This window comes from Mus musculus, chromosome 11 (genome assembly GCF_000001635.26).
Source record: "Mus musculus strain C57BL/6J chromosome 11, GRCm38.p6 C57BL/6J".
Classification (NCBI taxonomy): Eukaryota; Metazoa; Chordata; class Mammalia; order Rodentia; family Muridae; genus Mus; species Mus musculus.
The window spans coordinates 49,463,311-49,486,191 of record NC_000077.6 but is presented as its reverse complement, the minus strand read 5'-3'; the positions used below and the strand labels follow the sequence as shown (position 1 = coordinate 49,486,191).

The following is a 22,881-nucleotide window of genomic DNA, read 5'->3' as shown; positions in this document are numbered from 1 at the left end:
AGGGCATTAATTTTCTGCCTCCTTCAAAAGCAGGAGACATCTGAACCGAGGGGCAGTGCTGGCTGTTTAACTCGCCATGGGGGACTAGCATGGAAGGAAGTATGAGACTTGGCACCAAGGGTTAACACAGAGACAAGGGCGGGTTGCCTTTTTGTCTTGGTGACAAGGGCTGACATAGAGGTGAGATGGCTGCTTTTTATCTCTTCAGTCCCCCTCTGCTAGTAACTTTAGAAGTCAATTTTGGGCTCTCCAAGATCTGGGTTGTCTGTGCTAATTTGCTGATACTGTGTCCTCATTACCATCAATTGAATAGTTCCCAGTCTCTCATTCATGTACTGAAAATGCTTATTGATAATGCATGGTCCAAAAGTGAGGAGGAGTAAAAGAATAACCAAGGGCCCCATGAGGATGGAGATGAGAAATTTTAACTAGGGGGAGGAATCAAACAGCGAGTGGTACCAACTCTTAGAATTTTCTTATTCTCTCTGATGTCTATCTATACTGTCCCTAACCTTGGCTAATGCTACTCTAATAACTCCAGAATGGTTGACATAAAAAAACCACTTCTCACACAAAGCAGCACATAGCCCTCCTTGTTGTAGAAACACCAAGTCTAATCCTTGCCTATTTTGCAGCATTACCTCAGGTAGAGAGTCCACATTACATTCCAAGTGCGAAATGAGCTTTTCTATACATTGGATATCTTCATCTATGTCTGCCTTTAAGCTATTGTAATTCTTTTCCTGCAACATCAATGCAGCTATTCTGGTGTTGACTCCAAATAGTCCTGCCACTAAGTTATGGCTAAGGTTAAAGAGATGGGTTCCCTTTTCTGCCTCATGAGGTCTCTTTCAACGTGCCCTACCAGAGTTCTCAGCAGTATTTCTTCTGAATAACTAATACAGAACACTTTTGGGGTAGAGGAATTAAAGACCTCTCCATGCACACAGGTAAGGTCAAAAGGCAGTGTGGGTTAGGGATCTACAATACATACAGTTAAAAAAAAATAGTAGGCTCAAGACCAAGTTAATTTTAACTTGAGGGAGTTGGTGTCTGTCTTAGTCAGGGTTTCTATTTTTGGACAAAACACCATGACTAAGAAGCAAGTTGGGGAGGAGAGGGTTTATTCAGCTTACACTTTCCACATTGCTGTTGATCACCAAAAGATGTCAGCACTGGAACTCAAGCAGGTCAGGAAGCAGGAGCTGATGCAGAGGCCATGGAAGGATGTTACTTACTGGCTTGCTTCCACTGGCTTGCTCAGCTTGCTCCCTTATAGAATCCAGGACTCTCAGCCCAGAGATGGTCCCACCCATAAGGGGCCCTTCCCCTTTGATCACTAATTGAGAAAATGCCTTACAGCTGGATCTCATGGAGGCATTTCCTCAACTGAAGCTCCTTTCTCTGTGATAACTCCAGCTGTGTCAAGTTGACACAAAATCAGCCAGTACAAGTGCCCTTCTGAACTTTCCATTCTGGCAATGTTGGAGTCTGGCAATCTTCCTCTGGGGAGAAGGGATTAGCTGATCTAGTGTGAGTGTAGTGAACCCAGGTGGCGATCCTGTCCAATTTAATGGCAGTTGGTGTGGTTAGCAGGACAAAGAAAGGTCCTTTCCACCTGGGCTCCAGTACTTTGCCGCAAAATCTCTTCATATAGACACAGTCTCCTGGTTGAAACTTGTGTGGTTCCAGAACCAGGCTTGCTTCATAGAGGGCATGCAGTTTAGGCCAAACATACTTATGAACCCACTGGGTTGCTCTGACCCTAGTTATTAATTCATCATCTTCCATTTCTTCAACAGCTGCCAAACGCAAATCTCAAAGGGGGTTAACCTCATCTGGTACGGAGAATTCCCCACCTGATATAGGGCAAAGGGAAGGAGCATCACCAAGTCTCTGCCAATCTCCATGGTCAACTTAATTAAGGTCTATTTTAATGTTCTATTCATCCTTTCTACCTGTCTTGAACTTTGGGGTTGATATGCACAATGTAATTTCCAATCTGCCCCAATAAATCTTACTATACCTGGAAAAAATGCTGGTCCATTGTCTGGCCTTATCGTAGCATACCTGGATAAGCTATCCTCCAGCTACTTCTTAGCTATTACCTTTGCAGTCTTGGTCTTCATTGGGAATGCTTCCGTCCATCTAGAGAAAGTGTTCACAATTACCAACAAGTACTTGTAGCTGTATTTCCCTGGTTTGATTGTCTCTTACCTCACAATCAAGAGCCTAGATGTTTGGTAGTGTTATGGGTGTTGGTTAGCTGACAAGCTCTGCAGCTTGACACTTTATTCTCAAGGGTATTTTGCATGTCCCGGAAAGCCACCTTAGATTGTCTCACTGCATCGGCCATCTGTCTCACTCCCATGTGAGCAACTCTATAGATTTTCCTGAGTCTGGTTTTTGCCAAGGAGGTGGGTAATATTAGTTTACCTTCAGACATTTGCCAAGGAGGTGGGTAATATTAGTTTACCTTCAGCCATTTGCCACCAACCCTCTAAACATCGGCTCATGGAATGACTCTTAGCCTATTTGATCTCCTCTTCTGTATAGACGGGGCATTCCAACATATTAGGATTAGGTAGCTCAGGCAGGACAGCAGGCAACAGGGAAGCAGTCATTTATTCCAGGGCTACTGTCTTAGTCAGGGTTTCTATTCCTGGACAAAACATCATGACCAAGAAGCAAGTTGGGGAGGAAAGGGTTTATTCAGCTTACATTTTCCACATTGCTGTTGATCATCAAAAGATGTCAGGACTGGAACTCAAGCTGGTCAGGAAGCAGGAGCTGATGCAGAGGCCATGGAAGAATGTTACTTACTAGCTTGCTTCCACTGGCTTGCTCAGCTTGCTTTCTTATAGAACCCAGGACTCCCAGCCCAGGGATAGCACCACCCACAAGGGGCCCTTCCCCCTTGATCACTAATTGAGAAAATGCCTTACAGCTGGATCTCATGGAGGCATTTCCTAACTGAAGCTCCTTTCTCTGTGATAACTCAAGCCTGTGTCAAGTTGACACACAAAACCAGTCAGTACAATTGACCCCTTGTCAACTTGATACACAAACACATCACTATTAAGCCTCAACCCTTATTTTCTTATTCATCCCCAAGATCTAAGTAACCTTAAAAATCCCACAGTCTTTGCAAATTCTTAGATATTAAAATTTCAATCCCTTTAAAACATCCAATCTCTTTTAAAATTCAAAGGCTTTTTACAGTTATAAGTCTCTTAACTGTGGGCTCCACTAAAATACTTTCTTCCTTCAAGAGGGAAAAATATCAGGGCCCAGTCACAATCAAAATCAAAATCAAACGCCAACTATCCAGTGTCTGGGATCCACCCACAGTGTTCTAGATTCCCCCAAGGGCCTTGGTCCCTGTTCCAGCTCTTCCCTTTGTAGCACACACGTTGTCTTTTAGGCTCCAGATGCCTGTACTCCACTACTGCTGCTGTTCTTGGTGGTCATCTCATGATACTGGCATCTTCAAAACACTGCTGTCTTCTGCTGTAACTAGGCTTCACCAATAGCCTCTTATAGGCTCTCTTCATGGTGTCAAGATTCAACTCTTTTGCATGACCCCTTCAGTCCTGCACCATCAATTGCAACTGAGGCTGCACTTTCACCAATGCCCTTCCATGGCCTCCCACAGTGCCAGGCATCAGTTCCTCTTCATGACCCCTACATGTCTTATAACTGGATCTTGTGGAGGCATTTCCTCTACTGAAGCTCCTTTCTCTGTGATAACTTCAGCTTGTGTCAAGTTGACATACAAAACCAGCCAGTACAGCTGCCTCCTTAACAGTTTTGTTGGCTAAGTTGTTACCTCTAACCACTGGCGTTGTTCCTTTTTGATGGTCCAGACAATGTATGATTGACAACCTATTTGGCAACCAGAGGACTCTGAGTAGCTGTAGGATTTCATCTTTATTCTTGGTAGTTTTTCCTTCTGCAGTTAGGAGCCCTGTTTCCTTATAAATAGCTCCAGGTACATGAGCAGTTGCAAATGCAAACTGGCTGCCAGTGTAAATGTTAACAGCCAGTCCTTTCCCTAGAATGAGGGCCTGAGTTAGTGCTATTAGTTCAGATCTTTGAGCTGAAGTACTTGGGGAAAGAGACTGAGTCTAGATTACATCCATTTTCATGGTTACCACTATTCCTGCTTTCCTCTGACCCTTGCGGTTGAAGCTGCTTCCATCTGTAAATCAAGTCCAATATGCCTCTGGCAGAAGGGAGTCTTTCAAGTATTTTGCTACATTGGTGGAGTGGATGATCCAAATCAGGGTCAGGGAGAAGAGTCGCAAGATTCAAGGAGACAGATGGCTGGAAGGTAACTCACTCTGGGTTTATTAGTAAGGTCTGATAATAAGTCATGTGGGCATTACTGAGCCACTGATCAGGCAGCTGTTTGAGTATCCCTTCAATTGCTTGGTGGGGTAGTTATAGCTAAATTCTGTCCCAAAGTTAATTTATCTGCATCATTAACCAATAATGCCATAGCCGCAATGATACACAGGCAAGGTGGCCATTCTGCTGCCACCGGGTTTTATTTCTTTCACAAATAAACCACTGACAATTTCCATGGCCCCAGAGTTTGGGTCAGGACTTCTTTGTCTATTCCATTATGTTCATCAATACACAGATGGAATGGCTTAATAATGTCTCTTAGCCCTAAAACAGGGACTGGCAGTAGGGCCTGCTTTATTCTTTCAAAAGCCCTTTGGTGTTCCTGAGTTCAAACAAAGTTTTTGGCTTCCTTCGTGACTTCATATAAAGGTTTAGCTATTTCAGCTAAGCCTGGAATCCATAATCTGCAAAAGCCTGCAGACCTCAAGAGCTCTCTCACCTGCCTTGGACTCTGGTAGGTAGGGAAGTTGATGACAGTCTCTTTTCTCACTGTGGAAAGCCAACACTGGCTTTTTTTCAGAATATAACTGAGATAGGTGACTTCGGTTTTATGAAGTTGCGCTTTTTGGGCAAATGCCCGATATCCCATGTTCTCCAGAGTCTGTAGGAAATTCTGGGTTCCTGTCTGTTAACTCTCTTTAGTTTCTCCCGCAACTAATAAGTCATATATGTACTGAAGACGAGTAATGTTTGGGTTATTAGCCTGGTACTCACCCAAGTCCTCATGCAATACTTCATCAAGAAGAGTGGGTGAATTCTTGTAGCATTGAGTTAGCCGGGTCCAAATGAGTTGTCCATTAACGCCAATTTTGGGATCTCACCATTCAAAGGCAAAATATTCCTGGCTTTTGGGAGCCATGGGTAGGCTGAAGAAGGCATCTTTTATCTTTATTTCTTCTCTGACCAAGTTATTATTGAATAGATAGTATTTAGCTTCTACGTTTATGAGGGCCTACTGTTGTTTTTATTGCTATTGAAGACCAGACTTAATCTGTGGTGGTCTTATATAATGCATGGGGTTTATTCAATGTTCTTGTATCTGTTGAGGTTTGTTTTGTGTCCAAGTCAATTTTTGAGAAGGTACCATGCAGTGCTGAGAAGGTATATTCTTTTGTTTTATGGTGAAATGTTCTGTAGATATCTGTTAAATCCATTTGGTTTATAACTTCTTTAAGTTTCTCTGTGTCTCTGTTTAGTTTCTGTTTCCATGATCTGTCCATTGGTGAGAGTAGGGTGTTGAAATCTTCTACTATTATTGTGTGAGGTTCAATGTGTGCTTTGAGTTTCAGTAATGTTTCTTTTACAAATGTGGGTGCCTTTGCATTTGGGGCATAGATGTTCAGAATTGAGAGTTCATCTTGGTGGATTCTTCTTTTGATGAGTATGTAGTGTCCTTTCCCATCTTTTTTGATAACTTTTGTTTGAAAGTCTATTTTGTTGGATATTAGAATGGCTACTCCAGCTCGTTTCTTGAGACCATTTGCTTGGAAAGTTTTTTCCAGCCTTTTACTCTGAGGTAGTGTCTGTCTTTGTCCCTGAGGTGCGTTTCCTGTATGTGGCAAAATGTTGGGTCCTGTTTATGTATCCAGTATGTTAGTCTATGTCTTTTTATTGGGGAATTGAGTCTATTGGTGTTGAAAGATATTAGGGACAAATGATTGTTGGTTCATGTTATTTTTGTTGTTAGAGATGGGATTATGTTGTATGTTTCTCTTCTTTTGGGTTTGTTGTGAAAAGATTAATTTCTTGCTTTTTCTTGGGTGTAGTTTCCCACCTTGTGTTGAACTTTTCCTTCTATTATCCTCTGTGGGGCTGGATTAGTGGAAAGATACTGTTTAAATTTGGTTTTTGTCTTGGAATACCTTGGTTTCTCCATCCATTATAATTGAGAGTTTTGCTGGGTATAGTAGCCAGGGCTGGTATTTGTGTTCTCTTGGGGTCTGTATGACATCTGTCCAGGATCTTCTGGCTTTTAGAATATCTGTTGAGAAATCTGGTGTAATTCTGATAAGTCTGTCTTCATATGTTACTTAATTTTCCCCCTTATTCCTTTTAATATTCTTTCTTTGTTCTGTGCCTTGGGTGTTTTAATTATTATGTGACAAGAGGAATTTCTTTTCTGGTCCAATTTATTTGGTGTTCTGTAGGCTTCTTGTATGTTTATGGGCATTTCTTTCTTTAGGTTAGGGAAGTTTTCTTTTATAATTTTGTTGAAGATGTTTGCTGGCCCTTTGAGGTGAGAATCTTCACCCTCTTTATACCGGTTATTCTCAAGTTTGGTCTTTTCATTGTGTCTTAGATTTCTTGAATGTTTGCGATAGAAGCTTTTTTTAAAAATTTTTTTTATTATGTATTTTCCTCAATTAAATTTCCAATGCTATCCCAAAAGTCCCCCATACACTCCTGCCCACTTACCTACCCACCCATTCCCATTTTTTTGGCCCTGGTGTTCTCCTGTACTGGGCTATATAAAGTTTGTGTGTCCAATGGGCCTCTCTTTCCAGTGATGGCCGACTAGGCCATCTTTTGATACATATGCAGCTAGAGACAAGAGCTCCAGGGTACTGGTTAGTAAATACTGTTGTTCCACCTATAGGGTTGCAGATCCCTTTAGCTCCTTGGGTACTTTCTCTAGCTGCTCCTCTATTGGGAGCCCTGTGATCCATCCAATAGCTGACTGTGGGCATCCACTTCTGTGTTTGCTAGGCCCCGGCATAGTCTCACAAGAGAGAGCTCTATCTGGGTCCTTTCAGCAAAATCTTGCTAGTGTATGCAATGGTGTCAGCTTTTGGATGCTGATTATGGGGTGGATCCCTGGATATGGCAGTCTCTAGATGGCCCATCCTTTTGTCACAGCTCCAAACTTTGTCTCTGTAACTCCTTCCATGGGTGTTTTGTTACCAATTCTAAGAAGGGGCACGGTGTCCACACTTTGGTCTTTATTCTTCTAGAGTTTCATGCGTTTAGCAAATTGTATCTTATATCTTGGGTATCCTAACTTTTGGGCTAATATCCATTTATCAGTGAGTACATATTGTGTGAGTTCCTTTGTGATTGGGTTACCTCACTCAGGATGATGCCCTCCAGGTCCATCCATTTGCCTAGGAATTTCATAAATTCATTCTTTTTATAGCTGAGTAGTACTCCATTGTGTAAATGTACCACATTTTTTGTATCCATTCCTCTGTTGAGGAGCATCTGGGTTCTTTCCAGCTTCTGGCTATTATAAATAAGGCTGCTATGAACATAGTGGAGTATGTGTCCTTCATACCGGTTGGGACATCTTCTTGATATATGCTCAGGAGAGGTATTTCGGGATCCTCCGGTAGTACTATGTCCAATTTTCTAAGGAATCGCCAGACTGATTTCCAGAGTGTTTGTACAAGCTTGCAATCCCACCAACAATGGAGGAGTGTTCCTCTTTCTCCACATCCTCACCAGCATCCTTTCAGCATTCTCACCTGAATTTTTGATCTTAGCCATTCTAACTGGTGTGAGGTGGAATCTCAGGGTTGTTTTGATTTGCATTTCCATGATGATTAAGGATGTTGAACATTTTTCTCAGGTGTTTCTCTGCCATTTGGTATTCCTCAGGTGAGAATTCTTTGTTCAGTTCTGAGCCCCATTTTTAAATGGGGTTATTTGATTTTCTGGAGTCCACCTTCTTGAGTTCTTTATATATATTGGATATTAGTCCCCTATCTGATTTAGGATAGGTAAAGATCCTTTCCCAATCTGTTGGTGGTCTTTTTGTTTTATTGACAGTATCTTTTGCCTTGCAGAAGCTTTGCAGTTTCATGAGGTCCCATTTGTCAATTCTCAATCTTACAGCGCAAGCCGTTGCTGTTCTATTCAGGAATTTTTCCCCTATGCCCATATCCTTGAGGCTTTTCCCCACTTTCTCCTCTATAAGATTCAGTGTCTCTGGTTTTATGTGAAGTTCCTTGATCCACTTAGATTTGACCTTAGTACAAGGAGATAGGAATGGATCAATTCACATTCTTCTACATGATAACAACGAGTTGTGCCAGCACCATTTGTTGAAAATGCTGTCTTTCTTCCACTGGATGGTTTTACCTCCCTTGTCAAAGATCAAGTGACCATAGGTGTGTGGGTTCATTTCTGGGTCTTCAATTCTATTCCATTGGACTACTTGTCTGTCACTATACCAGTACCATGCAGTTTTTATCACAATTGCTCTGTAGTAAAGCTTTAGGTCAGGCATGGTGATTCCACCAAAGGTTCTTTTATCCTTGAGAAGAGTTTTTGCTATCCTAGGTTTTTTGTTATTCCAGGTGAATTTGCAGATTGGTCTTTCTAATTCGTTGAAGAATTGAGTTGGAATTTTGATGGGGATTGCATTGAATCTGTAGATTGCTTTTGGCAAGATAGCCATTTTTACAATGTTGATCCTGCCAATCCATGAGCATGGGAGATCTTTCCATCTTCTGAGATCTTCTTTAATTTCTTTCTTCAGAGATTTGAAGTTCTTATCATACAGATCTTTCACTTCCTTAGTTAGAGTCACACCAAGGTATTTTATATTATTTGTGACTATTGAGAAGGGTGTTGTTTCCCTAATTTCTTTCTCAGCCTGTTTATTCTTTGTGTAGAGAAAGGCCATTGACTTGTTTGAGTTAATTTTATATCCTGCTACCTCACCGAAGAAGTTTATCAGTTTTAGGAGTTCTTTGGTGGAATTTTTAGGGTCACTATCATATCATTTGCAAAAAGTGATATTTTGACTTCCTCTTTTCCAATTTGTATCCCCTTGATCTCCTTTTGTTGTCGAATTGCTCTGGCTAGGACTTCAAGTACAATGTTGAATAGGTAGGGAGAGAGTGGACAGCCTTGTCTAGTCCCTGATTTTAGTGGGATTGCTTCCAGCGTCTCACCATTTACTTTGCTGTTGGCTACTGGTTTGCTGTAGATTGCTTTTATCATGTTTAGGTATGGGCCTTGAATTCCTGATCTTTCCAAGACTTTTATCATGAATGGGTGTTGGATCTTGTCAAATGCTTTTTCCGCATCTAACGAGATAATCATGTGGTTTTTGTCTTTGAGTTTGTTTATATAATGGATTACGTTGATGGATTTCTGTATATTAAACCATCCCTGTGTTCCTGGAATAAAACCTACTTGGTCAGGATGGATGATTGTTTTGATGTGTTCTTGGAATTGGTTAGCGAGAATTTTTACTGAGTATTTTTGCATCTATATTCATAAGGGAAATTTGTCTGAAGTTCTCTATCTTTGTTGGATCTTTCTGTGGTTTAGGTATCAGAGTAATTGTGGGATCATAGAATGAGTTGGGTAGAGTTCCTTCTACTTCTATTTTGTGGAATAGGTTGTGCAGAACTGGAATTAGATCTTCTTTGAAGGTCTGGTAGAACTCTGCACTAAACTCATCTGGTCCTGGGCTTTTTTTGGCTGGGAGACTATTAATGACTGCTTCTATTTCTTTAGGGGATATTGGACTGTTTAGATCGTTAATTTGATCCTGATTTAACTTTGATACCTGGTATCTGTCTAGAAATTTGTCCATTTCATCCAGGTTTTCCAGTTTTGTTGAGTATAGCCTTTTGTAGAAGGACCTGATGGTGTTTTGGATTTCTTCAGGATCTGTTGTTATGTCTCCCTTTTCATTTCTGATTTTGTTAATTCGAATGTTGTCCCTGTGCCCTTTAGTGAGTCTAGCTAAGGGTTTATCTATCTTGTTGATTTTCTCAAAGAACCAACTCCTCGTTTGGTTAATTCTTTGAATAGTTCTTCTTGTTTCCACTTGGTTGATTTCACCCCTGAGTTTGATTATTTCCTGCTGTCTTGGTGAATTTTTTTTTCTTTTTTTCTAGAGCTTTTAGCTGTGTTTTCAAGCTGCTAGTATGTGTTCTTTCCAGTTTCTTTTTGGAGGCACTCCAAGCTATGAGTTTCCTTCTTAGAAATGCTTTCATTGTGTCCCATAGGTTTGGTTATGTTGTGGCTTCATTTTCATTAAACTCTAAAAGGTCTATAATTTCTTTCTTTATTCCTTCCTTGACCAAGGTATCATTGAGAAGAGTGTTGTTCAGTTTCCACGTGAATGTTGGCTTTCCATTATTTATGTTGTTATTGAAGATCAGCCTTAGTTCATGGTGGTCTGATAGGATGCATGGGACAATTTCAATATTTTTGTATCTGTTGAGGCCTGTTTTGTGACCAATTATATGGTCAGTTTTGGAGAAGGTCCTGTGAGGTGCTGAGAAGAAGGTATATCCTTTTGTTTTAGGATAAAATGTTCTGTAGATATCTGTTAAGTCCATTTGTTTCATAACGTCTGTTAATTTCACTGTGTCCTGTTTAGTTTCTGTTTCCACAATCTGTCCATTGATGAAAGTGGTGTGTTGAAGTCTCCCACTATTATTGTGTGAGGTGCAATGTGTGCTTTGAGCTTTACTAAAGTGTCTTTAATGAATGTGGCTGCCCTTGCTTTTGGAGCATAGATATTCAGAATTGAGAGTTCCTCTTGGAGGATTTTACCTTTGATGAGTATGAAGTGTCCCTCCTTATATTTTTTGATAACTTTGGGTTGGAAGTCGATTTTATCCCATATTAAAATGGCTACTCCAGCTTGTTTCTTCAGATCATTTGCTTGGAAAATTGTTTTCCAGCCTTTCACTCTGAGGTAGTGTCTGTCTTTTTCCCTGAGATGGGTTTCCTGTAAGTAGCAGACTGTTGGGTCCTATTTGTGTAGCCAGTCTGTTAGTCTATGTCTTTTTATTAGGGAATTGAGTCCATTGATATTAAGAGATATTAAGGAAAAGTAATTGTTGCTTGCTTTTATTTTTGTTGTTACAGTTGGCATTCTGTTCTTGTGGCTGTCTTCTTTTTGCTTTGTTGAGGGATTACTTTCTTGCCTTTTCTAGGGCTTGATTTCCGTCCATGTATTGTTTTTTTTTTTTTCTGTTATTATCCTTTGAAGAGCTGGATTCGTGGAAAGATAATGTGTGAATTTGGTTTTGTCGTGGAATACTTTGATTTCTCCATCTATGGTAATTGAGAGTTTGGCCGGGTCTAGTAGCCTGGGCTGACATTTGTGTTCTTTTAGTTTCTGTATAACATCTGTCCAGGCTCTTCTGGCTTTCATAGTCTCTGGTGAATAGTCTGGTGTAATTCTGATAGGCCTGCCTTTATATGTAAATTTACCTTTCTCCCTTACTGCTTTTAATATTCTATCTTTATTTAGTGCATTTGTTGTTCTGATTATTATGTGTAGGGAGGAATTTCTTTTCTGGTCCAGTCTATTTGGAGTTCTGTAGGCTTCCTGTATGTTCATGGGCATTTCTTTCTTTAGGTTTGGGAAGTTTTCTTCTATAATTTTGTTGAAGATATTTGCCGGCCCTTTGAGTTGAAAATCTTCATTCTCATCCACTCCTATTATCTGTAGGTTTGGTCTTCTCATTGTGTCCTGTATTTCCTGGATGTTTTGAGTTAGGATCTTTTTGCATTTTCCATTTTCTTTGATTGTTGTGCCGATGTTCTCTATGGAATCTTCTGCACCTGAGATTCTCTCTTCTATCTCTTGTATTCTGTTGCTGATGCTCGCATCTATGGTTCCAGATTTCTTTCCTATGTTTTCTATCTCCATCGTTGCCTCACTTTGGGTTTTCTTTATTGTGTCTACTTCCTTTTTTAGGTCTAGTAAGGTTTTGTTTATTTCCATCACCTGTTTGGATGTGTTTTCTTGTTTTTCTTTAAGGACTTCTACCTGTTTGGTTGTGTTTTCCTGTTTCTCTTTAAGGACTTGTAACTCTTTAGCAGTGTTCTCCTGTATTTCTTTAAGTGAGTTATTAAAGTCCTTCTTGATGTCCTCTACCATCATCATGAGATATGCTTTTAAATCTGGGTCTAGCTTTTCGCTTGTGTTGGGGTGCCCAGGTGGGTTGGGAGTGCTGCGTTCTGATGATGGTGAATGGTCTTGATTTCTGTTAGTAGGATTCTTACGTTTGCCTTTCTCCATCCGGTATTCTCTGGAGCTGTGCAGGATACACTCGGCGGGGTCCCAGAACCAAGATGTCTGCTGCCGATGCTCAGGCAAAGTGCTCCCGCGCCTGCCGGGCAGATCCCTATCCTCTGGCCAGAAAAGTGGCTAGCTGCCTGTGCAGGAAACACTCTGCAGGTTCCCGGAACCAAGATGTCTGCTGCTGATGCTCAGGCAAAGCGCTCCCGCACCCGCTGGGCAGATCCCTATCCTCTGGCCAGCGTGATAGAAGCTTTTTGATTTTTGTATTTTTCTTGACCTTTGTTTTGATGCCTTCTGTGATGTCTTCTCTTCTATCTATTATATTCTGTTGGTGAGGCTTGCATCTGTGACTCCTGTTCTCTTTCCTAGGTTTTCCAGCTCCATGGCTGTCTCTCTTTGTGTTTTCTTTAATGTTTCTATTTCTATTTTTAGATCCTGGATGGTTTTGTTTAATTCCTTCACCTGTTTGATTGTGTTCTTCTGTATTTCTTTAAGGGATTTATGTATTTCCTCCTTAAGGGCTTCTACTTGTTTGCTTGTGTTTGCCTGTATTTCTTTAAGGGATTTTTAAAAAAAAAATATTTCTTAAAGTTCTCTATCATCTCCATTAAATGAGGATTTAGATCTGAATCTTGCTTTATAGGTGTGTTGGGCTATCCAGGACATGCTGTGGTGGGAGAACTGGGTTCTGATGCTTCCAATTATAATCGGGTTCTGTTACTAATGATATTATGCTAGCCTTTCATAATCTGGCTATTTCTGGTGTTATCTGGCCTCCCTGTCTCTGACTGGAACCTGTTCTTCCTGTGAGCCTGTGAGCCTGTGAGTCTGTGAGCCTATGATCCTGGATGTGTCAGAATACCTGGGGAGTTTACTGCAACTGGACTGTGGGCTGTGTGGGTATGGATCCAGAGCCTAGGCTCTGCCCTGGCAGAGGTGGAAACAAGAAGGCACATGGGTCTCTGGCTGGGTGGGGAATCTTGTACCAACTGTTTTATATTGGGTTTTTCTACTTTCAAGTGATCATATGTATTTTTCTTTTTTACTGCATGCCAAATAAATGTGTAGGGCATTAATGCTTCATTAACTGAAAGTAAGCCATGACAAAACTGCTTAAGCTTCAGTACCTTAGTCAGTGAAACTAATGAGGTTGGGAGAGGAAATATATCCATTTAAAATGTTGAGGAACTAATTGTGACAATGTACATTCTTCAGCATAGAACTTTTGGTACAAAAGATTCAAGAAATGGGAACATACATTCACTTCATGTGAAGTACAAAAACATTCATACTGGTGGCAGAATGTTTATAATACAGGAGAACGCAGCAGCCTGGGCAGAGTAGAGCAAGGAGAAGTTGTGATATGCTTTCAGCTCACGTTTAGCTTCCCTTCCAACTATATTCCTTTCCAAGCTCACTCCTCTATGATTAAGCTTTGACTCTCGAGGCTGGCTGGAAATACAGCTCAGTGACACGGTGACTTCCCAGCATGGTGATTCACTAGCTTCAATACCCAGGACTTGGGGAAAACTGGGATGGAAAGGGTATCCTTTCTCAGAAAAAGAGAATCATAAAGTGCAATTATATGGATTGGATTAGGGTTCAAAAACTGTCCCAGGTACATGTCACATAAACATGGAGAAGTTATTTAAAAAAAAAAAACCTTAAAGTTTTGTTTAATCATTGATTACTAGAGAGTGTTCTTAACTCTCACATTTATATGTATAAAATTATTTCAAAGACTATGTAAGTAGCAATTGGTACTAGAATTAAGATTTTTACCCAGGATGAAAGATACTGAAACTTTAAAGCTATTTACAAGGATAGCTATACTTTTACTCCCATGAAAAGAAACAGGTGTGGTAGAATCTGAAGCCTGCCCAACTCCACATCTCTTCACTATCTCATCTCTGCTGTTACTCCCTCATTCTTTTAAACCATGTTACTCTACCCTTTCTATTTTATTGTGAAACTTTCTCAATGTTTATTGTTTTTCTGATCATTTCTATTCTCTTTTCTCTTCAATGGAAGTTATCTTCACCATGGTAGCAAACAAACAATCTTGAGTAGATTTCAATGCTTTTATTTGGTGATGCTTTACAGATTTTTGTAATTTTTTTTAAAGCTTAATGAAATAATATTGAAAAGTTTACATGTTTGATGACATACTTCCTGTCACAATCCCCTTTTATTGCTGCAGTAACAGGCACTAAAAGACTAGAAATGCAGAGGCAACCTGAGAACCTAAACCCTGAGGTATGAGAGGATGCTGAGCTAACTAGGAAACATTGCAGTGATCATTGTTCTGTGCTTTTGGGCAAAGTGCCATCTACATGACATACATTTGGGAATCACTGGCTTTTGAAAAGTGGTGTCATATTCAATGTACTCTGTACTCACATTCAGAAATTCCCGCACATCTGTGCTATTCTCTACATGTGATGAGAATACACCATTTTCTCAAGCATTTTTGTGCAATGTTTGAGATAAGTCGACTTTTATTCAATCTTGTAAGGGCCGTAGACATTAACAGAGAAAGAAGTTAAAAAGATCTTGACTTCCAGCTCCCAAAGAGGAAAGCAACAAAATTCTGAGAGTTGCTGCAGGCTATTTCTTGGTCGGTAGAACAGGGTAGACTTTAGGACATAAATGCTATTACAGAAACTTGTAGTGGTCCTGTTTTTTTCTTCCCTAGTACTCTTAGTCTGTGCCTCTCCCTAGCACCTTCCACAGAGCCCCCTTCACATCCTTGTTCCTCAGGGTATAGATCAGAGGGTTGAGCATGGGGGTGACAATAGTATAAAAAAGGGCCACAAACTTCCCCTTGCTTTCAGAATAACTGCTCTTGGGTTGCAAGTATGTGTAAATGGCTGAGCCATAAAACAGGGAAACCACCAGGAGGTGGGACCCACATGTCCCAAAAGCTTTTCTGCGTCCAGCTGTTGACTTGACCTTTAGTACTGCTTTAGCAATGTGTCCATAGGAGCCAAGAATTAATGTTGCAGGGAAGACCAAGATTATGGCTCTGGCCACAAACATCTTGGCCTCTGTTCCTCCTGTGTCCTGGCAGGCCAACTTGAGGAAGACAGGCATCTCACAGAAGAAGTGATTCAGTCGATGTCCACAGAGTGGCATGGTCATCATGAGGCCTGTTTGAATCAGAGAGTTCAAGAATCCTCCTACCCATGAAGCAAGAGCCAATGCCTGACAGAGAAGGGGGTGCATGATGGTTGTGTAGTGCAGTGGACGACACACAGCAGCATAGCGGTCAAAAGCCATCACTACCAGGAGCACACACTCAGTGGATCCCAGAGCAAGATATATGAACAGCTGGGCCACACACCCTCCATAGCTGATGGTCCTGTCTTGTCCATAGAGGTTGATGAGGAGCTGGGGCACGGTGCTGGTGGTGAAGCAGAGGTCCAGAAAGGAGAGATTTGAGAGGAAGAAGTACATGGGGGTGTGCAGTCGAAGGTCTATTCGGGAGAGAGCAATGATGGTAGTGTTGCCAAAGATAGTTAGGGAGTAGACAATTGAAATAAAAACAAAAAGGATGAGTTCCAGCTGAGGCCAATCTGAAAAGCCCACCAAAAAGAATCTCTCTTCTAACGTGGCATTGAAACTATCCATAATCTTTTATGTGCACAAACAACAGGGGGATAACTTAGTTCCCACTATAAAGATCACGAATCTAAACAGCATTTCCTGAACCAGGCCCTTTGATTTCCATGTTGCTGCTCAGCTACATCTGTTGAATAGTCTTTCTCTCATTATTATAGAGACAAGTGGATTAGTAGGACAGAGCATTTGTTTGAACTTTAGCGCTACTGCCTGTGTGTTCTAGAACTCTAGCCACGTTTTTTCAATCCCTTGAATCTGATGCCTCCTTTTCTGAAAATAGAGTTGATGTCTTGTCTCACAGAACAGATGTTTGTATCCAAATGCACTAACCTGGAAATTGTGTGTTCACAATCCAATGTAGGGCGCCTGTTTGTCTTGCCAATAGAGTGTTTGGTTTTGATTCTAAGCACTTCAAAAGTCAAGCAAAATAAATGGAAATTGAACATGCAGAAATGCACATAGAATTCTATGGTCTTCTCTTCTGCTCTCTACAAGGCACAGAGTTCCTGTCAAATAAGTCCCAGACTAAGCAGGCAGAGATGATGTGCTTGCCCCCTTCTGCACATCTGTGGCCTTCTGTTCAGTGTAGGTGGTTTGTACACCAATCTGCAAAGCCTTGTTCACACCACTGCCACCTGACGTAAAAGATGAAGAGGAGTGGAGCTCTGTAATTTTAAGGGGAAATTACTCATAAAAAATTTGTTTCTCTTCATTGTTATGTATGACATCTTTTGAATCAACTTATCAACCCACCTTCAGACTTCACGGGAGGAGTTTTTTTCATCTCTTCAATCCAAAGTTTTTTGCATCAATATTCTCTAGAATTTGTTACATTCAATGAAAATATTTCACACCTCTTTATTCCTCAAAAGCTCAGTTTCTGGGTACCACACAACACAGTGAGTTAAAAAGGCATGTCACCCCTTATGGAATGCTAACATTGACATGTTGACATTTTCTATATTACTTTTACTTTCATCCAGGGCATGTAGAAGGTGTAAATAACTTTGCTTCATATGAAATAGTTGGTTTTTCTCTTCAATATAGTTTCATGAAATATAATTGACCATGAACACACTTTGATGAATTATAAGCAGTGGGATATGCATGAAATTCCTTGTCATTAAGGGTAAATAGTTCTTGTGGTGAAAAAAATGTATATAAAAAACTTCATCACAAAGAAAGAAATAAGTGATTGACAGAAGTCTCACCTCTGCTTAGTATGAGAACTTGTTCCAAGTTCATACATTTCCCTTTCATTAAATCTGTGTTAGAAGGTCACTAATGGCACCATGCTGGATCAATGCTGCAAGGGATGTATTTGAGTACCACAATACTGCCATTTTGGAAAAAAATGTAAATTATAAAGATACAGTGTTCAAATATATGGTTCTTTATTCAACACAAGCACGATAGATTTGATGGGGATTGAATGCTTTGAGGCGTTTTTAAATTTTGAGAGATGTGTTGTATTTTTATTACTTGAATGTCCTACCAATATTCTCCAAAGACCATCCAACTGGATCTGCTGAACTTACTCAGCATTGTGCCCTCAACTCACAGTACTGCATTGGAGGGGTAAATCTCTCAATGAACACTGCTGGTGAATTAATGAATTGTTCCATGCCCTGAGATTCTGTGTAAAACATCCAAATATCTCAGGCATATTTATTTTCTGTGTAATAATGAAGAATTAACACTGCCCTATTCTCACTTAGAGATATCCTAGATGCTAACCACAGATGCTGTAAATGCTAATATCAATTATATTTATACTATCAGGTAGACACTCTTAATATACTACAATTCAACAAACATCAAAAGAATTATTATTTGAAAATTCCTGAATCCTCGATTCCCAAAGGATTTAACACAATGTTACCAAGAGGGACAGACATTAAGCAGCTTCCACAGTCTATGAAACAACACTGAATAGGCAAACTTAAACTGAGGTTCAAAATTTCATCTGGACTGACATAGAACTGAGGGGACCATCTCACAATCATTTATAAGTAGGAACCAAAAAGTGACCCTAGAGTTGTGTCCAAAGGGTTGACATGAATAAGTATTGCCCACTTGACAAATGGATTTTAACAAATACAAGTTAAGATTTCATAAAATGGTGGTCCAGAGCCAGAAATTCCCTCAGTTTGGGAGGAAACCCAAAGGAAATTTCTTCATGTGCAGGTTCTCAAATAAAACCTGCTGAATAAAGCCCTGAGCTAGATTCATCATGGGGATTTTTTTCTCTTTGACTCATTGATATATCATGTCAACTATTTTCTGGATAAAATCTTTAGTCTTCCATTTTCTTACGAATATAGCTATGAAAAAAATGCAAGCTTTTATAGTATCCCTGACAAAATCAGACTAGGAAGTTGGCCTTGTTCAGACTTAAGATTGCAGTATTTAGAATAATGACTGATGCATGCAAAGCCGGATACACCGCTGAGCCTACAGGCACAAACTGGTTCCAGATTTGAGTAAGTCCTTAGTTATGAAGCACTGCCATTGTGTCTGTCTTGTATAGACAGTTGGGTGTGGAGATAGCCCTGTTTATTTGGAATCTGGTCTTGTATTTGGAATCTAGTGTGCAGTGAGAGTCTCAATACCATGCTGACTAACTTGACATCTCTTCCATCTCCACTCCACTGTCTGACTTTCATCTGCCTCACAAAGACTCATGAATGCTTCTGTTTGTGAGAAAGGGTGTGAAGTTCTGATCCCCAGGGCCCTGTAGAGATTGGTCTGATCTTCAGAACAACAGCCATGCTGTCTGATGTAAAATTCTAAGTGGCATCTGAAGCTGATGCTAGTGACTGTCAATGTCTAGTAAAGCTTACCTCCCTCTCCCTGTGTGCCTCGTACTTAGCTGCCACTTGTTGCAGCAATGACAAGTTCCTATCTCTCACAGAGGCTTTCTCTACTCTTTCCTGGGCTCAGATGTGCAAGTCAGCCTCACTGTATCTATACTGTGAACTCGCACATTAAAATATGCTGGGAGCCTTTTCTACCTTTTAAAATTAGATTCAAATTTCTTTACATATGAACTGATGGGTCTTTTCCATCATTTCTAGTACTATACCTCATTGCTCAGGCAAAGGTTAGATTGTGGTTGCACCAGCTCAGGGACTGGGTAGCACTGAAGTTTCCTGTGGGAGTCCAGTGCCTGTGGATAAGAGGTGGGGAACACACAAATAACAATTAACAGTCTAAGACTGAATGTAAAGGAAAATAGTTCCATGCAATCTTGAGTGAAGGTGACAACTTAAAACTTCTATTTCACTCTGTATTGCTTAACTATTGTATTCCATTTAAGAAGAAAATGATGTTTATCTGACATATAACCATTTCATGATGGCTTCTGTTTCCATCACATCTATCCACTATTTTCCTACAACTGCCTCCCTAAATAAAAAAAAAATATGGTGTCTGACATCAGATAGAAAGCAGAGTATTAAGTCCTTAGTGGAAGGTTGCTTTAAAACTCTGATAACAGGCCAAAGGACAATAAGATTGACAAAGCATGCCAACATCCTAGATGTGGAGCAGGTGATTTAAATAGAGTTTTTAGACTGGAAAACAAGTGTGTAAATTCTTTACAAGCAGCTCATAAAAATATACCCACTTTGCTTAAGGTCCAAACTTAACCAGTTGATAACATTTTGAAGAAGGCAGGTTGTGACTTAATGTGAGTAGAACTAAAAAAAGAATGGAGTAATCTAAAAATGCCATGCCATGAAAGGAAGGGACTCTCCTGTACCTGGAAAGGCACCTGTTCACTTAGAGCTGAAAATCTGATCAGAAAACTATAAAAGGGTCACACAGTCATTGGCTGATACACTGCAGTGTTGGAGACTATGTCTCAGCCCTGATCATTGCTCTGTATGTCTTTTTAGAGGTTTATTTCTTGTACTGAATCACTATGGGCCACACAAATCGCTCTTGACATTTATGTGATTTATTTTCGGCTACAGCAAGGTCAGTGATTGTCTGTGTTTACCTTGCTGTGTGTTTGTATGCATGAGTGTGTGCATGGGCCAGTGTCTCTATTCTGTAGTCTCCATAATTACTTAACTGGTCAGGATTCATGGTTGAAGTTCTTTTCTAACAGCATGTGTTATTACATGATTCACGCCAGTCTACTAATTTAATATTGTCAGACTGCAGTGGAACTCTATTCAAACTGCAACCTTGAACCTTCTGTCTTAGCAAGGTGTGGGGTTCTCAGGGATTATTTTCTGAGTACCTTCACCATGCAGTGTATTTTACAATCAAATCCAAGTCCACTTCTGTCTATTATGCTGCATAATAATCCCTGTCCTCAGTATCTGGGCTATGGACTTACTATCAAACCATTTCAGGTACCAGACCAGCCTCTTGCACTAAGTTAAGCTATGGGAGCAATAACTTTTTGATCTGGATATTGTCCCTCTACAGCATCCCATGCTAGTCACAGGTTTTTTCAGGGTGATCTTCAATACTGAGAATCACTCAAAACAACATGATGACATTGTCAGTATACTGCAACAAAATCATGGTTTGAATCCTGCTACCTTTACTGACATGAAAGACAAAATTGACAAATTGCTTCTTTTGTGTCTGCCTAAGGCTGGGTTCCCTTTCATTGTCTATCTTCCAGAAAGTCTTCCTAGTTTTGAAATTTGAAAATGTAATATGCTGTACATATTCAGGTGAGAGGATAGATGCCAATGAAGACTGTCAATAATAAAACATGCTGTTTCATAAATTTAACGTTTTTATGTGCTCCAACTAGGAAGGTGGAGAGTAGGACCTAGTGCTCATTGCCATTAAAATTTCGACTGTGAATCCTTAGCATCTCATTCAATCATTACTCACCTAGAGCTCCAAGAGAGAATCATTTCATTTACAGCCCTTGATTCTGTTGGCTTGTGAGACACATTTGTAGTCTGTAGCTAGAGTGGTTGGAGGTAGACTTATTTCTTTGATGTACTGATACCCCTTTTATGGGGTAGAGTTCTTGGGACAGATCTCCCATCCCGGAGAAGTCATGACTAATCTAGAAAGTAGAGGTACCCCCCTGTGCACCCAATGTTTGTCCTAGCTAACAGAGACCAGGCAGGACCTGGTGCTTTATCAGAGAACCTTTGGACTTTAAGGCCATCTACACATTTCCTGACCCTCAGAGTACGAACACCTCAGTTCTGTCCTGGGGGTATTGTCTGTTCCTCCTGACAAAACCATTGTTAATCGAGAATGGCCTTGGAGACCTCTGTGCCCCAATGTGGCAATTATGTTCAGCTGGCAGACTCTCAAAGATGTGTCCTACAGGTCTATCTATTCTCTATGCTGCATCCAAACTAAACAGCTCTATTTAGCATGCTCACAACACACCTTACTCACTCTCCAGACTCTGCATATTGAGATCTTCATATTTCCTCTGCTTTGGCCCAAGTTCTATCAATAGTCAGACCAAATTCCACATCTCATTTAGAATTTGACTGCACATCTCTTCCTATGGATTCCTCAGAACAACACTTTGATTCATCCCTGTGTGTGACCATGAGCCAACTAAACATTTACTTCCTTGATGAAAAGCTTGAAATGAAAAACAAAGTATTGTATGTCACCACCAATATTTAATGTATCATTGTTTCTTATTTTGTCCTGTTTTATCCACAATAATCTGAAAATCAATATTTTCTGCAGCAATGCAGACTCAGGCAGAAAAAGGGAGATTTTTAAAAGGGGACCATGGAAAACCAGGGCACTGAGAAAACTGCTCTCAACAAGTCCTAAACCTTGTTTGTTTTTGCTTCTTGAGACTTTGCCATCTCTGCAAAGAGGAAAACCCTGAATGAGGGAAAGTCTCTCCTTCTAAAGGGAAGATGGGCCTTCAGCTCCAGTGATGGCTGCCCTTGAAGACTAAGGTTGCCCAAGTTTTTCTGGTGAAGCCCCTTTATTGATAACCATGTGATCCCTCGATGACTCAGTACAAATACAAATACAAATGTTTGTTTAGATAAAAAGGCCTTCTTCTCTGCCTTAATTGGGGTTGTGTAGCAACTTTACAAAAGATCACTAACTACTGCAGTATAGGAAAATTTTGTTTATTTTAGTGGAATCTCACTCATTAAACAAACTATGCTTAAGGCAGCCCCATGCCCAGCAGGAGATGGCTAAACAAAGTGAACTCAGTGGCATTTTAGACTTTATTTTATTTTATTTTTTTTAAATCTTACCAGGCTCTTGTTTTTCAATTTTTTTTTTTTACAGAATTTGTCTATAGGTGTGTGTGTGTGTGTGTGTGTGTGTGTGTGTGTGTGTGCATATGTTTCTTTTGCTGGTTAATTTGTTTATTTAATTTCCTATTGAGAGAGAGAGAAATAAAGAGTGTGGATTTGGGTGGTTGAAGAGGTGGGGAGGATGTGGGAGGAGTTTCAGGGAGGAGAAACTCTGGTTAGAATACCCTATGAATAAAATCTATTTTTAATAAAAACAAAACCCTTTGCAGTAGATGTCAGCAAGTTCAAAGAACCAGAGCCATCCAACATGCAGAGACTAAGAGACTCTGAAGAGCTCAGCTCTAAGTGGGACATTTATATTAGGCCATCTCCCACAAAGCTCAGATATCATTGCAGGAGAAGGTTTATAAAGGTTGAAAGAGCCACAGGCAGTGGTTATCTGCAGTGAAATAGTATCTTTTAGGCATAACAGGGTTATTGTACACATGTAGTCCTTATGGCCGCGGTCACATGCTCACTAAAGAAGATCACATTGGCCAAAGCTCCAGCATGGAAGCGGGAGAGTTCATGAAGCCGCACTTCTAGTTGAGGAGTTATTGACAATTGATCATGGTTGGTGGAGCA

At 40.3% G+C, this 22,881-nt stretch overlaps 1 protein-coding gene across 1 annotated transcript; it reads right to left on the bottom strand.

Moving 5' to 3' along the window:
* Positions 1 to 15,010: 15,010 nt before the first annotated feature.
* On the bottom strand, positions 15,011 to 16,138 carry Olfr1386 (olfactory receptor 1386). The gene has a single exon (NM_001011741.2). The coding sequence runs from the start codon at positions 16,037 to 16,039 to the stop codon at positions 15,110 to 15,112; it is 930 nt and encodes a 309-aa protein (NP_001011741.1). The 5' UTR covers positions 16,040 to 16,138; the 3' UTR covers positions 15,011 to 15,109.
* Positions 16,139 to 22,881: the final 6,743 nt, after the last annotated feature.

Bases quoted from the DNA above. Each gene is read 5' to 3' on its own strand.
- Olfr1386 (NM_001011741.2), bottom strand. From the start codon at position 16,039: ATGGATAGTTTCAATGCCACGTTAGAAGAGAGATTCTTTTTGGTGGGC.